Below are 15,249 nucleotides of genomic sequence, written 5' to 3'. Positions count from 1 at the left end.
TATTAAGTATTTAAAAATTAAACAAGTTAAAAAAAAAATTAAATTGCACTAGCGAAGGTCCTGGGCATGGTATCCCGGTATTTATTTTATTTTATTAAGTATAAAAAAACCGGCCAAGTGCGAGTCGGACACGCGCACGGAGGGTTCCGCACCATCAACAAAAAATAGAGCAAAACAAGCAAAAAAACGGTCACCCATCCAAGTACTGACCCCGCCCGACGTTGCTTAGCTTCGGTCAAAAATCACGTTTGTTGTATGGGAGCCCCACTTAAATCTTTATTTTATTCTGTTTTTAGTATTTGTTGTTATAGCGGCAACAGAAATACATCATCTGTGAAAATTTCAACTGTCTAGCTATCACGGTTCGTGAGATACAGCCTGGTGACAGACGGACGGACGGACAGCGGAGTCTTAGTTATAGGGTCCCGTTTTTACCCTTAGGGTACGGAACCCTAAAAATAGCGTTACGACGCATAACGATCTATTCGTAAAATCTTTCTGTGTACCTTTGACAGAACATCCGCACTGCAAAAATGATCCTTTTGCTAAAACTCTTTCTACTCTCCTTTTATTTTTGTCGGTAAAAATGAACTTATTGAATGTAAGCCGATGGTACAGTCGTCATCAGATATATCGAAGCGGCTAAGGTGCTCACAAATATCTGAACACGCGCCTGTTGTCAAGGTGTGAAGAGTGCGTGTTCAAATATTTTTGAGCACCTTGGCCGGTAGATATATATAATGGCGACTGTACAACCGTCTTGTTCTCGCTTAAGATCGGTTTTCCTAGGATAGCGGTGCCGTCATATAGCGGCCGCCTCCATACTAAATAATACGGCTAAATATGGATGTCGTAGTATTTGTATGGAGACGGCCGCTTTCGGAGGAAACCAAAGCTTAACAGTGTAACCATGAAACGCAGACATATTAAATACTAAAGAAAATAAGAATCACTAAACACAATGACATGATTACCTCATCTAGATGTTTTAAATGTGTTGTCTGTTCCTTGTAACACTAAGGTTGACCGTACAATTAACTATGTCTAACTATAACACTTTAAACTCTCGCGTTTTGTACACATACAATACACATACAATGAAACTATATCGCGGTAGACCCGTTTGTGTAATGAAATATATGTCTAACTAAGCAACCTAATTTATATTTCTATTCCTCAGATCCTTGGAATCGGCGTGGACCAGACATCCATAAACGCCACCAGCTTCCTCATATCGTTCTGGATGTCGCAGCAGAAGATGTTCATCTACAGCTTCCTCCCATCCATAGCTAAGGTGTCGGACGGCGTGTGGACCAACATGACGTGGATACACGACAGCACGTTCAGGTAAGAACAGAGGGCCTACCGCGAACCACGTTCGACGTGTTGCCTCTCTGTCGCACTTGTAAATTCGTACGTAAGTGTAGTAAAGCAGCTTCCTCATATCGTTCTGGATGTCGCAGCAGAAGATGTTCATCTACAGCTTCCTCCCGTCCATAGCGAAGATGTCGGACGGCGTGTGGACAAACATGACGTGGATACACGACAGCACGTTCAGGTAAAAATCTTATACCGTTTTTCAATAAATACAAACATACACATAAACATATTAGTTTCTCTGTCAAGAACTATTCCAGGCATACCTTTTTCAGACGAGTTCCTAGTTACTATAATAAACATCTCTCGGAAATAGATTGCTTCCAAAATTCGATGTCTAGTCTAAAAACCATAGTTAAACGTAAGTTGTTTTAGTACCTAAGTATTGATAGCAGTTTTTTTTTTCTATCTGATATGTCTATATGCAGTAGTTATAATTGTACTTACACAGTTAACATAATTTATAATTTATGAACCTCCAGGTCTTTTTTATTGTACCTTTTGTTGCAGTACATCTTTTGTATTGTATTTTTGATATGTTTATGTGACTGTTTGGTTTTCTAAAAAAAAAAAAAACATCAAGACTATGAGTCAGAGATAGCGCAGACAGAGAGCGGTTTGGAGTTCCGAGTTCCGCGTTCAGAGTTCTGCGTTCTTTCGAATGTACGCGAGTCTTTACGATAACGCATACAGCAGGCGGTCAAAGCGGAACACCGCGTTCAAAGCGCAGAACTCTGAACGCAGAACTCCGAATTCTCCGAATCGGCCGGTTTCAGATTCTGGCGGTGCGTTGTCTGACCAGTCTGACAGTTATAACGCGATTATTCTATATTTTTATATGAAAATCAATAAACATACTTATTATTATTTTCAATTGTTGCAGATTTACCGGGTTGGAGCCTTACACGGCATACAACGTGACCTTCTACATCCGGGACACCAGAACGAATAAAACTTATCCGTCTTTGAAGTTTGCGAATACTTCTACTAGCGAAGGACGTACGTATACCATTGAAGTTATAGTATACTAGCGACGCGCCCCGGCTTCGTACGGGGTAACAAATTATACATAAACCTTCCTCTTGAATCACTATCTATTAAAAAAACTGCATCAAGATCAGTTGCCTAGTTTTAAAGATCTAAGCATACATAGGGACAGACAGACAGCGGGAAGCGGCTTTGTTTTATATTATGTGGTGAAGAAAGCGTGATTTGATCCTTGCACACTTTAAAATTTCTTTCCAATTATATGCGGATTTCAATGTCTAATATAAAATTGACTGTTCTTTCTCCCAGAACCCTCACCACCCTTAAAAGTGAGCGTAGCTCAGCTGACCGGCAGTCGCATACTGGTCGAGTGGGACCCACCGGCCTCACCCAAAGGAGAGATCCAGTACTACACGGTGTCCTATAGCCCACCCGTGCCTCCCATGGACAAGAAGACCAAGGGAGATGACACGAACATAACCATTAACGGTTACTTCAGACCGAACATGAACTATTCCTTCTGGGTAAGTTAGCAGTCGCTTCTACCTCGAATGGGACCTACCGGCGTCACCCAAAGGAGAGATCCAGTACTACACCGTGTCCTATAGCCCACCCGTGCCTCCCATGGACAAGAAGACCAAGGGAGATGCCACGAACATGACCATTAACGGTTACTTTAGACCGAACATGAACTATTCCTTCTGGGTAAGTTAGCAGTCGCTTCTACCTCGAATGGGACCTACCGGCGTCACCCAAAGGAGAGATCCAGTACTACACGGTGTCTTACAGCCCGCCCGTGCCTCCCATGGACAAGAAGACCAAGGGAGATGACACGAACATGACCATTAACGGTTACTTCAGACCGAACATGAACTATTCTTTCTGGGTAAGCTAGCAGTTGCTTCTAGGTCGAATGGGACCTACCAGCGTCACCCAAAGGAGAGATCCTGTCCTGCAGCCCGCCCGTGCCTCCCATGGACAAGAAGACCAAGGGAGATGACACGAACTTGACCATTAATGCTTACTTCAGACCGAACATGAACTATTCCTTCTGGGTAAGTTAGCAGTCGCTTCTACCTCGAATGGGACCTACCGGCGTCATCCAAAGGAGAGATCTAGTACCACACGGTGTCTTACAGCCCGCCCGTGCCTCCCATGGACAAGAAGACCAAGGGAGATGACACGAACATGACCATTAATGGTTACTTCAGACCGAACATGAACTATTCTTTCTGGGTAAGTTAGCAGTCGCTTCTAGGTCGAATGGGACCTACCGGCGTCATCCAAAGGAGAGATCCAGTACTACACGGTGTCTTACAGCCCGCCCGTGCCTCCCATGGACAAGAAGACCAAGGGAGATGCCACGAACATGACCATTAACGGTTACTTCAGACCGAACATGAACTATTCCTTCTGGGTAAGTTAGCAGTCGCTTCTACCTCGAATGGGACCTACCGGCGTCATCCAAAGGAGAGATCCAGTACTACACCGTGTCCTATAGCCCACCAGTACCCCCTATCGACAAGAAGACCAAGGGAGATGACACGAACATGACCATTAACGGTTACTTCAGACCGAATATGAACTATTCTTTCTGGGTAAGTTGGAGACCCACCACCGTCCAAGGGACAGGTCAAATACTACACAGTGTCTTACAACAATCATGTAACCCCATGCCGCCTAAAAGCCTATAAAAAGACCACCAATCGCATTGTAAATCGAATCTTTATTTTGACAAATGAAAAATGCATTACTTTTGGCAAGTTTTGATTCATCGGTGGCTAGAAAGTATAAACAAACTGTCGGCGTCAATTTCGATTTAATCCTAACCTCAATGTTCTTTATGTGACTCCGTTCAATCGCAATACGTTTCTATTACCGTTCTTAAACCTTATTGCAACGAGATAAGGTCTGGTATGGTTAATTAAGTTACTCATATTAGTTATTTTGTCCTACAGATAACAGCCACTAACGGCGCATACACCTCCGATCCTTCCCCCGTAATGACGATCACCTTCGATGACGTGGGAGATGTTGACGATCTCAATCACATCGGCGTCACACGCATTAATGAAAGCACAGCCCTATTGACGTGGGATAAAATTAAAGGCATTGAGGGCTTTAAACTGATTGTGAGACCGCCCGCACCTAGCTACGTGCCTTGGGAGCCTATTACTACCAACGCGACCAATATTACTTGTAAGTAACAGACCGCGTAACGTGACTAGCGCGATATAATTGAAGTCGCACTAGATTTATGGAGTCGCGCGCGTAAACGCAAGTCATGCTAGGCGGTCAGGAGACTAGTGTGTGAACGCTAAAGTATATATTCTCAAACAGCGTGATTCGCATCAATGAGTTTTGAAAAAAGTCAAGGTTTAAAAATGATTATTCGTTCATAAATATTTATGCCACGAGTAGTTCTTAACCATTTTGAACGCCAAGAAGACCTAAATTCATCGTAAGCTGTGGCACAAAGGACGCTTCTAATAGGCGTACACTGTCAATCCAATCTTAACGCGTTTAAATAAAAACCGGCCAAGTGCGAGTCGGACTCGCGCACGGAGGGTTCCGCACTATCAACAAAAAATAGAGCAAAACAAGCAAAAAAACGGTCACCCATCCAAGTACTGACCCCGCCCGACGTTGCTTAACTTCGGTCAAAAATCACGTTTGTTGTATGGGAGCCCCACTTAAATCTTTATTTTATTCTGTTTTTAGTATTTGTTGTTATAGCGGCAACAGAAATACATCATCTGTGAAAATTTCGACTGTCTAGCTATCACGGTTCGTGAGATACAGCCTGGTGACAGACGGACGGACGGACGGATGGACGGACGGACGGACGGACGGACGGACGGACGGACGGACAGCGGAGTCTTAGTAATAGGGTCCCGTTTTTACCCTTTGGGTACGGAACCCTAAAAATGTTAGTTTACAGCCTTCAAAATGTTTATTATTTATTTATTCACGAGCGCCCACCAGGTGAGTTCCTGGCAGTGAACACGAACACGTATTTCCTTTCCAGTAACAAACCTCCCAACCGGCGTCCACATCGACGTTGACATAATGGCGTACAAAGGCACCATCGCCGGCCACCCGCTCACCATCTTCCTCAAACCTGAAGGCACAATCGATGACGTCATCAACAGTACCGCCTACCTTATCAAGGAGAAACGAACTTCGGTTAAGTTGGAGTGGTCGCCCCCGACTAGCGACAGATATAAGGGGAAGGAGTTGGAATACGCGGTGTATTACAATGATGTGATGCATACTAGGATTCCAGGGAAGGAGAGTTAGTATCTTACAGTCTTACGCAGCCACTAGGTGTTGGAACAACATCCCACCTCCTGCAAAGCATTCACAGTTTTAAATCAACTTTAAAAAAGTTTATGCTCAATCGATGGTTGAGCATGAACTTTTTAAAAGTTGATTATAAGATACATAAACGAAGAATGCCTCAAACTTGCAACTTGTCAGTTATAATAATGACGTGTCTTTTATTGTTTGCTTTATATATTGTGTTACACTTCGTCCTGCACATGATGGCCCCAACGGAAAACCAGCGCTAGCCCAGCCAGGCTAGCACCATGCTGAGTCGGGACCATTACGTGGCTGATATGTTAAGTTGTGTTACGTGTTGTTTTATTTTATTTTGCCACGAATAAAGGCTCTCTATTCTCTATTCTAGAAATATCCGAAAAATAACTTTTCATTCCCAAAACTTCAGATTAAGATTCCAATGCTGCCATTGCGTTTCCAGCTAAGATTACGACCAAGCAGACGAGCATGCAGATCGACGACCTGCACGCGTGCGAGAGCTACATATTCGCCGTCACGCTCGCCAACGGACCCATCGCCAAGATACACGAGATCATGACCCGTGAGAATGCCAAGTAAGAGTTCCTTTTTTTTATATAGCCCATATTGTGTCCCACTGCTCCATATTGCCATATTGTGTCTGCTGTTTTTCGGAACTTATGTACGAAATATCATTTGATATTTACCAGTCGCTTTTCGGTGAAGGAAAACATCGTGAGGAAACCGGACTAATCCCAATAAGGGCCTAGTTTACCCTCTGGGTTGGAAGGTCAGATGGCAGTCGCTTTCGTAAAAACTAGTGCCCACGCCAATTACTGGGATTAGTTGCCAAGCGGACCCCAGGCTCCCATGAGCCGTGGAAAAATGCCGGGATAACGCGAGGAAGATGATTGTGTCCCACTGCTAGGCAAAGGCCTCCCCTGATGTCTTTCGCCACTCGTCACGGCTTTGTGCATGCTCCCGCCAGTCGCCACAAAATGAGTCCAGGCGGCCTAGCCAAGGTTACAATCGCTATCGCTTCGACAACGAAACGCTTTGTGTCTCTCTATCCCTCTTTCATATTAGTGCGAGAGTGACAGTTGCGTTTCGATCGCTACGGAGCGTAAGCTACACGGCCAGGTCGTTTCGCCATCTCATTTCCTTTCCTTCCTTTCATTCCTTCCTTTCCGTCTTTTCCTGTTTCCTTTTAATTATGGAAATTTATTTTAATTTTTAAACAGGCGACATCATTTTAGTCGACTAAATAATTTTGATCCGTTTCGAGGATCATTAACCGGAGCAATACCTGCCAGCAAGTGCAATGCTTTTTTGAAGCCGCCTTTGTGAATCACGGCCCGGTCACTTTAGTTATTCATTTAATTTAATTCAAGCAATACGACTAATGTGATATAATTCGTCAACAGGGCCCCTATAAAGAATCTTCACGTCGTATTCAACGCCAACAAGACTAAGATGGAAATCTTATGGAACGCAAACTGTGACGTCATACACGAGGCAGTGGCCTACAGGGTTAGTATTTTCTATTCTATTTTCAAATTCACGTGGTAAAAATTGAGCCCTGTTTTAATAGTCGGACGCTGGCAACCATTTTATTATAATAATATATTTTTCACCACACCAGCTCGGAAAGGCTTACTTTGCACTTCAAAAACTGATAGCAAAGTTGCATTTTATTCACATGTGAGGCAAAGTATAGTATCAAATGCAAATTTTGAGTTGTTTTCTTATGTTTGCTGGTAGAATCGACTTTTAAATGATGATTTTGGATGATAAATATTTAATAACATTCATTTGGATTTGATTTGGTTTGATTTTGTTTGATATTTTACATTTAATATTTGGTTCGGGTTGGTGTGGTGAAAAATTTTGTGTTTCACTCGGGGGCAAATTTAGTTTAACCCTCGTGCTTTGAAACCCTCGCAACGCTCAAGATTCCATTTTTCGAATCTTTCGCTTGCTCGGGTATCAAAATTAGCACGAGCGGTTAAACAACAACTTTGCCCCCTTGTAAAACAAGTAACTATTAACCAACGGTAGTTAACAAAGATGTACTCATTATAGAGTGGATTCTATGTAGTTACATTTAAGGTTCATATTCGTTTGTAGCTGGACATAACGGAGCTGACGCGCAACAAAGTTAGCCGCTACGAGTTGAAGCCGAGCACGAAAGTATCGCTGTCTCACTCCATCGAGAACGTGGCGATTGGCGGCCGCTATAACATCTGCATATCTGTGAGTAATATTTGTATACACTCAAGGTTTTTTTTTGTGTATCCTGAAACCTGAAAGTAACATTTTATCAGGCTATAATAACATAGAGTCTGTAATGTATGGGGCCCAATACATTCCACGAATCTTCTCTTTCCGCACATATCTACCTTTTGCTTGAAATCGGCATATATACTGTTGAGGTCATCATCAGTCTATGTATATCTATATCATTGCCTCATTGAACTGTTGATGGGTGAATAGCAAAAGCATTTGTACATAGTTAAGGCCTGGCTTGTTTAACAATGTAATATATACCTTTGCGTACAGGCCAACGTGCCATCAGCGGCCGTGACGTGTAAACACGTCGTCGGGCAGCAGCTGCCGACGCCGTCCGCCGTCGTGGCGTGGCTCGCGCCCAACGGACACCTCATGGTCAACTGGGAGAACCGCCGCCAGGACGTCGACCACAAGTGAGTGTCTAGGCACGGGATAGTGTGAATGAGAAGTTTGTGTACAGGCCAATGTGCCATCAGCGGCCGTGACGTGTAAACACGTCGTCGGGCAGCAGCTGTCGACGCCGTCCGCCGTCGTGGCGTGGCTCGCGCCCAACGGACACCTCATGGTCAACTGGGAGAACCGCCGCCAGGACGTCGACCACAAGTGAGTGTCTAGGCACGGGATAGTGCGGATGAGAACTTTGTGTACAGACCAACGTGCCATCAGCGGCCGTGACGTGTAAACACGTCGTCGGGCAGCAGCTGTCGACGCCGTCCGCCGTCGTGGCGTGGCTCGCGCCCAACGGACACCTCATGGTCAACTGGGAGAACCGCCGCCAGGACGTCGACCACAAGTGAGTGTCTAGGCACGGGATAGTGCGGATGAGAACTTTGTGTACAGACCAACGTGCCATCAGCGGCCGTGACGTGTAAACACGTCCTCGGGCAGCAGCTGCCGACGCCGTCCGCCGTCGTGGCGTGGCTCGATGGCAGTGAAGAAATGACCCGTAAAGCCTCGTGTTATACTGAGATAACCGCTTCTTAAGTAAGTTTTTTTGGCAAAATTCGCAAATCGAGAATCGCAAATGTCGAAAGATAATTATTATCAATATGTTTCTTACTACTCTTCTTTTTTAATTCCCACATTAGGTGGGGAGGGCTCTCCTAATTTCTGTCTAGGTTTGTCGGATCAGCAAGCTTTTTAACAGGCTGGTCATACTGGTCCACCACTCTTCTTAATGACATGCATATTGAGAGTCAGATTATTGTACTCCAAATTCTGGCTGATTGTGATGTAACCAAATGCTAACCCTACCACCATTTATAACCACTCACATTCAAACAATAAATAATTTGTATTTGTACTAATTCTAAAAAATAATGTTTTTTCCGGTCCAACTAAAAATACTCCGCGTGTTCACAAATACAAACACGCGTATCAAATGGGCAAAAATTGCCTAACCTTCACTAAATTAGATAGTTGATGTGTCGATACTAAACAAGAAAGACCGCCATACTCCATGTCCAATGTCATATTTGCCAATTATTACTCACTTACCCATCTTTAATTTCAGTTACAACTACGAAATCATAGTCTCCGAGACCGAAATCCCTGAAGACCTGCTACACCCGACCGCCTCAATGCGGACGGAGATCGCCTCACACTCCCCTCGACTCATCACCGTGCCGGTCGCGCGCGGCCCGCTGTACTGCGCGGTGCGAGTCGTGTCCGAAGACGGGTATTACAGCGACATCAGCGAAGTCCACACTCTTGAGATGTTGGGTGAGTGTCTTAAGAAAAAATACCAGGTTAAATTAATAGAAGTAAAATTTAGCACATGTTTCGAATGCATTGGGAGGCGGAGATTGTTTCACACTCCCCTCGACTCATCACAGTGCCGGTCGCGCGCGGCCCGCTGTACTGCGCGGTGCGAGTCGTGTCCGAAGACGGGTATTATAGCGACATCAGCGAAGTGCACACTCTTGAGATGTTGGGTGAGTGTCTTAAGAAAAAATACCAGGTTAAATTAATAGAAGTAAAATTTAGCACATGTTTCGAATGCATTGGGAGGCGGAGATTGTTTCACACTCCCCTCGACTCATCACAGTGCCGGTCGCGCGCGGCCCGCTGTACTGCGCGGTGCGAGTCGTGTCCGAAGACGGGTATTATAGCGACATCAGCGAAGTGCACACTCTTGAGATGTTAGGTGAGTGTCTTAAGAAAAAATACCAGGTTAAATTAATAGAAGTAAAATTTAGCACATGTTTCGAATGCATTGGGAGGCGGAGATCGCCTCACACTCCCCTCGACTCATCACAGTGCCGGTCGCGCGCGGCCCGCTGTACTGCGCGGTGCGAGTCGTGTCCGAAGACGGGTATTACAGCGACATCAGCGAAGTCCACACTCTTGAGATGTTAGGTGAGTGTCTTAAGAAAAAATACCAGGTTAAATTAATAGAAGTAAAATTTAGCACATGTTTCGAATGCATTGGGAGGCGGAGATCGCCTCACACTCCCCTCGACTCATCACAGTGCCGGTCGCGCGCGGCCCGCTGTACTGCGCGGTGCGAGTCGTGTCCGAAGACGGGTATTACAGCGACATCAGCGAAGTCCACACTCTTGAGATGTTAGGTGAGTGTCTTAAGAAAAAATACCAGGTTAAATTAATAGAAGTAAAATTTAGCACATGTTTCGAATGCATTGGGAGGCGGAGATCGCCTCACACTCCCCTCGACTCATCACAGTGCCGGTCGCCCGCGGCCCGCTGTACTGCGCGGTGCGAGTCGTGTCCGAAGACGGGTATTACAGCGACATCAGCGAAGTCCACACTCTTGAGATGTTAGGTGAGTGTCTTAAGAAAAAATACCAGGTTAAATTAATAGAAGTAAAATTTAGCACATGTTTCGAATGCATTGGGAGGCGGAGATCGCCTCACACTCCCCTCGACTCATCACCGTGCCGGTCGCCCGCGGCCCGCTGTACTGCGCGGTGCGAGTCGTGTCCGAAGACGGGTATTATAGCGACATCAGCGAAGTGCACACTCTTGAGATGTTAGGTGAGTCTCGTGACAATAAAAATCAGGGAAAGCAATTGAAGGGACGTTTACAAAAACAACATAACTGCTTAGAGCGGTTGACACTTTTTTAAGAACATTGTTAATCGTTTCAGGTGTCAACCGGTGTAGTCAGTTATGTTGTTTTTGTAATCCCTTCAATTAATGTATGTACCATCGAGCTGATCTAGACAAAGTTGGTGGTAACTATAGGAACTGTGATAAAACAACGCCACCCTATTTGTGTTTGGGTTTGTTAGAATTGTCTCGATGTATATCAATTAGTTACCTGTCAAAAGAAAAGTACAGGAAGGAGTGGAAGGTAGAGTTAAGGAAAACAATCTCCATCTCCATATATCAAAAAGTGTCCGTAAAGATACAATACCTAGAATATTTGATAAAAAAATCGATATCATTGATAGTCCACTTCACTCCGTCCTTAGCTACTCTAGTGCTACTCTGGAGAGATTCGGAACATAATATAGCTGACAGCTACTTTTGCAAATATTCTCCCATAAAAGAGTTTTCTCCTTACCTGTACCCTCTAGCTTGTATTTTTTGTTAAATAACTTAGTAAGCAGTGTTTTTTCCCCTAGGTTCGGCGGAACCGGAGGTGGCAGCGACATCGGCGCTGTGGTGGGGCGGCGGCGCGGCGCTGCTGGGCGCGGTGCTGCTCGGCGGCGCGCTGCTGCACGTGCTGCTGCGCAACCGCAGGCTGGCCAGGTCGCTGCTGCGGTTCAGCTACGACAGCAGGCGCGGGCAGGCTACCATCGGCGACCACGGTATGATAACAAACTTAATATAAGTACATAGGTCTACAATCGTGCTGCTGCGCAACCGCAGGCTGGCCAGGTCGCTGCTGCGGTTCAGCTACGACAGCAGGCGCGGGCAGGCTACCATCGGCGACCACGGTATGATAACAAACTTAATATAAGTACATAGGTCTACAATCGTGCTGCTGCGCAACCGCAGGCTGGCCAGGTCGCTGCTGCGGTTCAGCTACGACAGCAGGCGCGGGCAGGCTACCATCGGCGACCACGGTACGATAACAAACTTAATATAAGTACATAGGTCTACAATCGTGCTGCTGCGCAACCGCAGGCTGGCCAGGTCGCTGCTGCGGTTCAGCTACGACAGCAGGCGCGGGCAGGCTACCATCGGCGACCACGGTATGATAACAAACTTCATATAAGTACATAGGTCTACAATCGTGCTGCTGCGCAACCGCAGGCTGGCCAGGTCGCTGCTGCGGTTCAGCTACGACAGCAGGCGCGGGCAGGCTACCATCGGCGACCACGGTACGATAACAAACTTAATATAAGTACATAGGTCTACAATCGTGCTGCTGCGCAACCGCAGGCTGGCCAGGTCGCTGCTGCGGTTCAGCTACGACAGCAGGCGCGGGCAGGCTACCATCGGCGACCACGGTATGATAACAAACTTCATATAAGTACATAGGTCTACAATCGTGCTGCTGCGCAACCGCAGGCTGGCCAGGTCGCTGCTGCGGTTCAGCTACGACAGCAGGCGCGGGCAGGCTACCATCGGCGACCACGGTACGATAACAAACTTAATATAAGTACATAGGTCTACAATCGTGCTGCTGCGCAACCGCAGGCTGGCCAGGTCGCTGCTGCGGTTCAGCTACGACAGCAGGCGCGGGCAGGCTACCATCGGCGACCACGGTATGATAACAAACTTCATATAAGTACATAGGTCTACAATCGTGCTGCTGCGCAACCGCAGGCTGGCCAGGTCGCTGCTGCGCATCAGCTACGACAGCAGGTGCGGGCAGGCTACCATCGGCGACTAAGGTATGAAACCATCTCCTTACCATAGAGAAATATAAGGTGTTGCCTGTAACACGAGCAATTAATTAAAACATATATTATATACCACAAACTATAAAACTTTCGTAAACAACTTTTAAAAATTATGAATCCTTTAGACTTCCTCTTTTTCATATAAAATAAATATTGCATTCAATGTACGCTGACATCAGTGTGAAATTTGCAATACATTGCGTCTCGTCTTAGAATAAACTTTAAAGTGTAATGAAAATCAAAACATAAGTTGACGAAGCCTGAGGTGGATGAGCTTTCTGTATGATTTGCTTTGTTATGAATTTCATTTCGCTTCGCAATAAATTCTTTTTTTATAATATGAGATGGACTTGAATTGTTGAATAAACACACATAACAACAACATGTAAACGTTGGCAAGTATGATGTAATATAATTACTAATGGATATTATTTTTATTATTAACTGTACTTTTTATTGCAGAAACGAACTGTTGTAATGATAAATGAAATATATCTATATCAGTTATTTTTTAAAGTTGCTGAACATAGGTTGGTCAGTTTGAGGAGTACAGCCTACAGTTTAATTTATTACTCCTGTTACAGGAAACACCCTGTATAGTAAGCATACCGAAACGCCTATAATATCGTATTAACTAGAAAGCGGTCGGTATCTAGTACGAGGGTCGGCAACTTTTAAGATGAATCACAATTAAGTATTTAAACTTTCAGTTTACTTTTCCTAATTCTTAATCAGCCAGCCTATTATGGATAGCTTTATCCATCTTTATCCACGTGATAAAATAACTGTCACTGTTTAACACCGTGGGAAAGAAAGTGACGGACACCGTTTTATCACGCTGTCACGTAGACAAGAACGACCATCATATCCGTACAGTATACGTCAGTCGATACAGCGTTCGAACGACAAACTTAGTGCTTACTCATGTAATTAGGCATTGGAAATATCAAAATTTGAGATCAAGTGGTCGATCAATAAAACAGCAATAGTATGAATTATTTTATTACAATCTGAAATACGAACACTACTACTAATTAAACTATACTTATTTCAAGAATACTATTCAAATAGAGAACTTGTACGCATATTTACCTTATATAAATTAATTTTTGTGATGTACTAAGCAGAAATGTCTTCTAACGAAATTATAATTATATTTTAATTTACCGCATCAATCTAAAACAAAACCGGCCAAGTGCGAGTCGGACTCGCGCACGGAGGGTTCCGCACCATCAACAAAAAATAGAGCAAAAAAATCGTGTTTGTTGTATGGGAGCCCCCCTTAAATATTTATTTTATTTTATTTTTAGTATTTCTTGTTATAGCGGCAACAGAGATACATCATTTGTGAAAATTTCAACTGTCTAGCTATCGCAGTTCATGAGATACAGCCTGGTGACAGACGGACGGACGGACGGACGGACGGACGGACGGACAGCGAAGTCTTAGTAATAGGGTCCCGTTTTTTACCCTTTGGGTACGGAACCCTAAAAAAATGAGATTTATACATTGCCTTTAGTCTAAGAAAATAGTATCAAGATTCGAACTTGATTTTCGTAACCCATTGGATAAGGGCCCGTGATAATGACCCTCTTATGTAATGGGCTAATGGGGTCACGGGCGTTTCACGCCTCATTTCTTTTGACACATTTAATGTTTCCTCATTTCCATTATATTTCTAGTTATGTGGAAGTATTCAAAGACTCAAAGTAGAGAAGTAGTCAAAAATGTGTCCAAAGCAATTTGGACAAAAACGCTCCGATATGACAATGTGTAAGTATAAGGCCTGAGTGAAAGCGGAGCGTTCGGCGGGGCGTGCAGCGTGGCTGTGGGCTCACGCGTGATGTGAGCAGCGTGCACTAAGGCCGCTCCTATACGTGCGCATTTGTTTAACATGCACGCCGCACGCCCCGCCCCGCTGCACGCCCAACTCGAGCGTCCACTCAGGCCTTACACTAATCTGTCAGTCTGTCACTATCAGCGATTGTATTGTTTGTATCCATATTTGTTTGTAACCAAATTTTTTGTTTACAGACGATGACGACGTGCCTCCGATCCACGGCTTCTCAGACGACGAGCCGCTCGTGATCGCGTAGTGAGGCCATGTCATTAGTCAATAGCTGGGGACATAACAATGTTACATGAACAAACAAAATAAACTACCACACCCATTGACGTATAATATCTAAGGACGGGCTAATGGGGCACTAAAAATCGTACTAGTTCAGCGGTGTTACTCACGAATTCCAGCCAATCGTGCAGTCTAACGCAACTAGTTGCGACCAATAGCGCGCGTAATGCGAACTCGTCAACCAATCGCGCGCGTGATGCGAACTCATCGACCAATCTCGTTGTAGCGGTTTCACACCGCTGTACTGGCCCCTGTCATGCCTCATTTTTATTGCCCGTAAAGCCAGTCCCTAGATATCTATGTCAATGACCACACCTTATTGTAAGTTACTCAAATTACAACTTTTTTCGA

General features: G+C 44.8%; 1 protein-coding gene across 1 annotated transcript in view; it reads left to right on the top strand.

Annotated features, from left to right (window-relative positions):
* The window catches only part of LOC134653445 (sortilin-related receptor-like), a 56,957-nt gene extending 42,025 nt beyond the window's left edge, over positions 1-14,932 (top strand). The window contains exons 18-29 of the mRNA XM_063508811.1: positions 1,181-1,347; positions 2,261-2,376; positions 2,674-2,888; positions 4,323-4,563; positions 5,393-5,659; positions 6,128-6,260; positions 7,089-7,194; positions 7,792-7,917; positions 8,414-8,556; positions 9,467-9,675; positions 11,541-11,726; positions 14,802-14,932. Coding sequence (XP_063364881.1) covers positions 1,181-1,347; positions 2,261-2,376; positions 2,674-2,888; positions 4,323-4,563; positions 5,393-5,659; positions 6,128-6,260; positions 7,089-7,194; positions 7,792-7,917; positions 8,414-8,556; positions 9,467-9,675; positions 11,541-11,726; positions 14,802-14,863 — 1,971 coding nt within the window. The 3' untranslated portion in view covers positions 14,864-14,932. The remainder of the gene's footprint in view (positions 1-1,180; positions 1,348-2,260; positions 2,377-2,673; positions 2,889-4,322; positions 4,564-5,392; positions 5,660-6,127; positions 6,261-7,088; positions 7,195-7,791; positions 7,918-8,413; positions 8,557-9,466; positions 9,676-11,540; positions 11,727-14,801) is intronic.
* The last annotated feature ends 317 nt before the right edge of the window (positions 14,933-15,249 follow it).

This window comes from Cydia amplana, chromosome 13, assembly GCF_948474715.1.
Source record: "Cydia amplana chromosome 13, ilCydAmpl1.1, whole genome shotgun sequence".
Taxonomy (NCBI): Eukaryota; Metazoa; Arthropoda; class Insecta; order Lepidoptera; family Tortricidae; genus Cydia; species Cydia amplana.
Note: the sequence above shows the minus strand (reverse complement) of the source record. Positions and strands in the feature narration are given on the sequence as shown.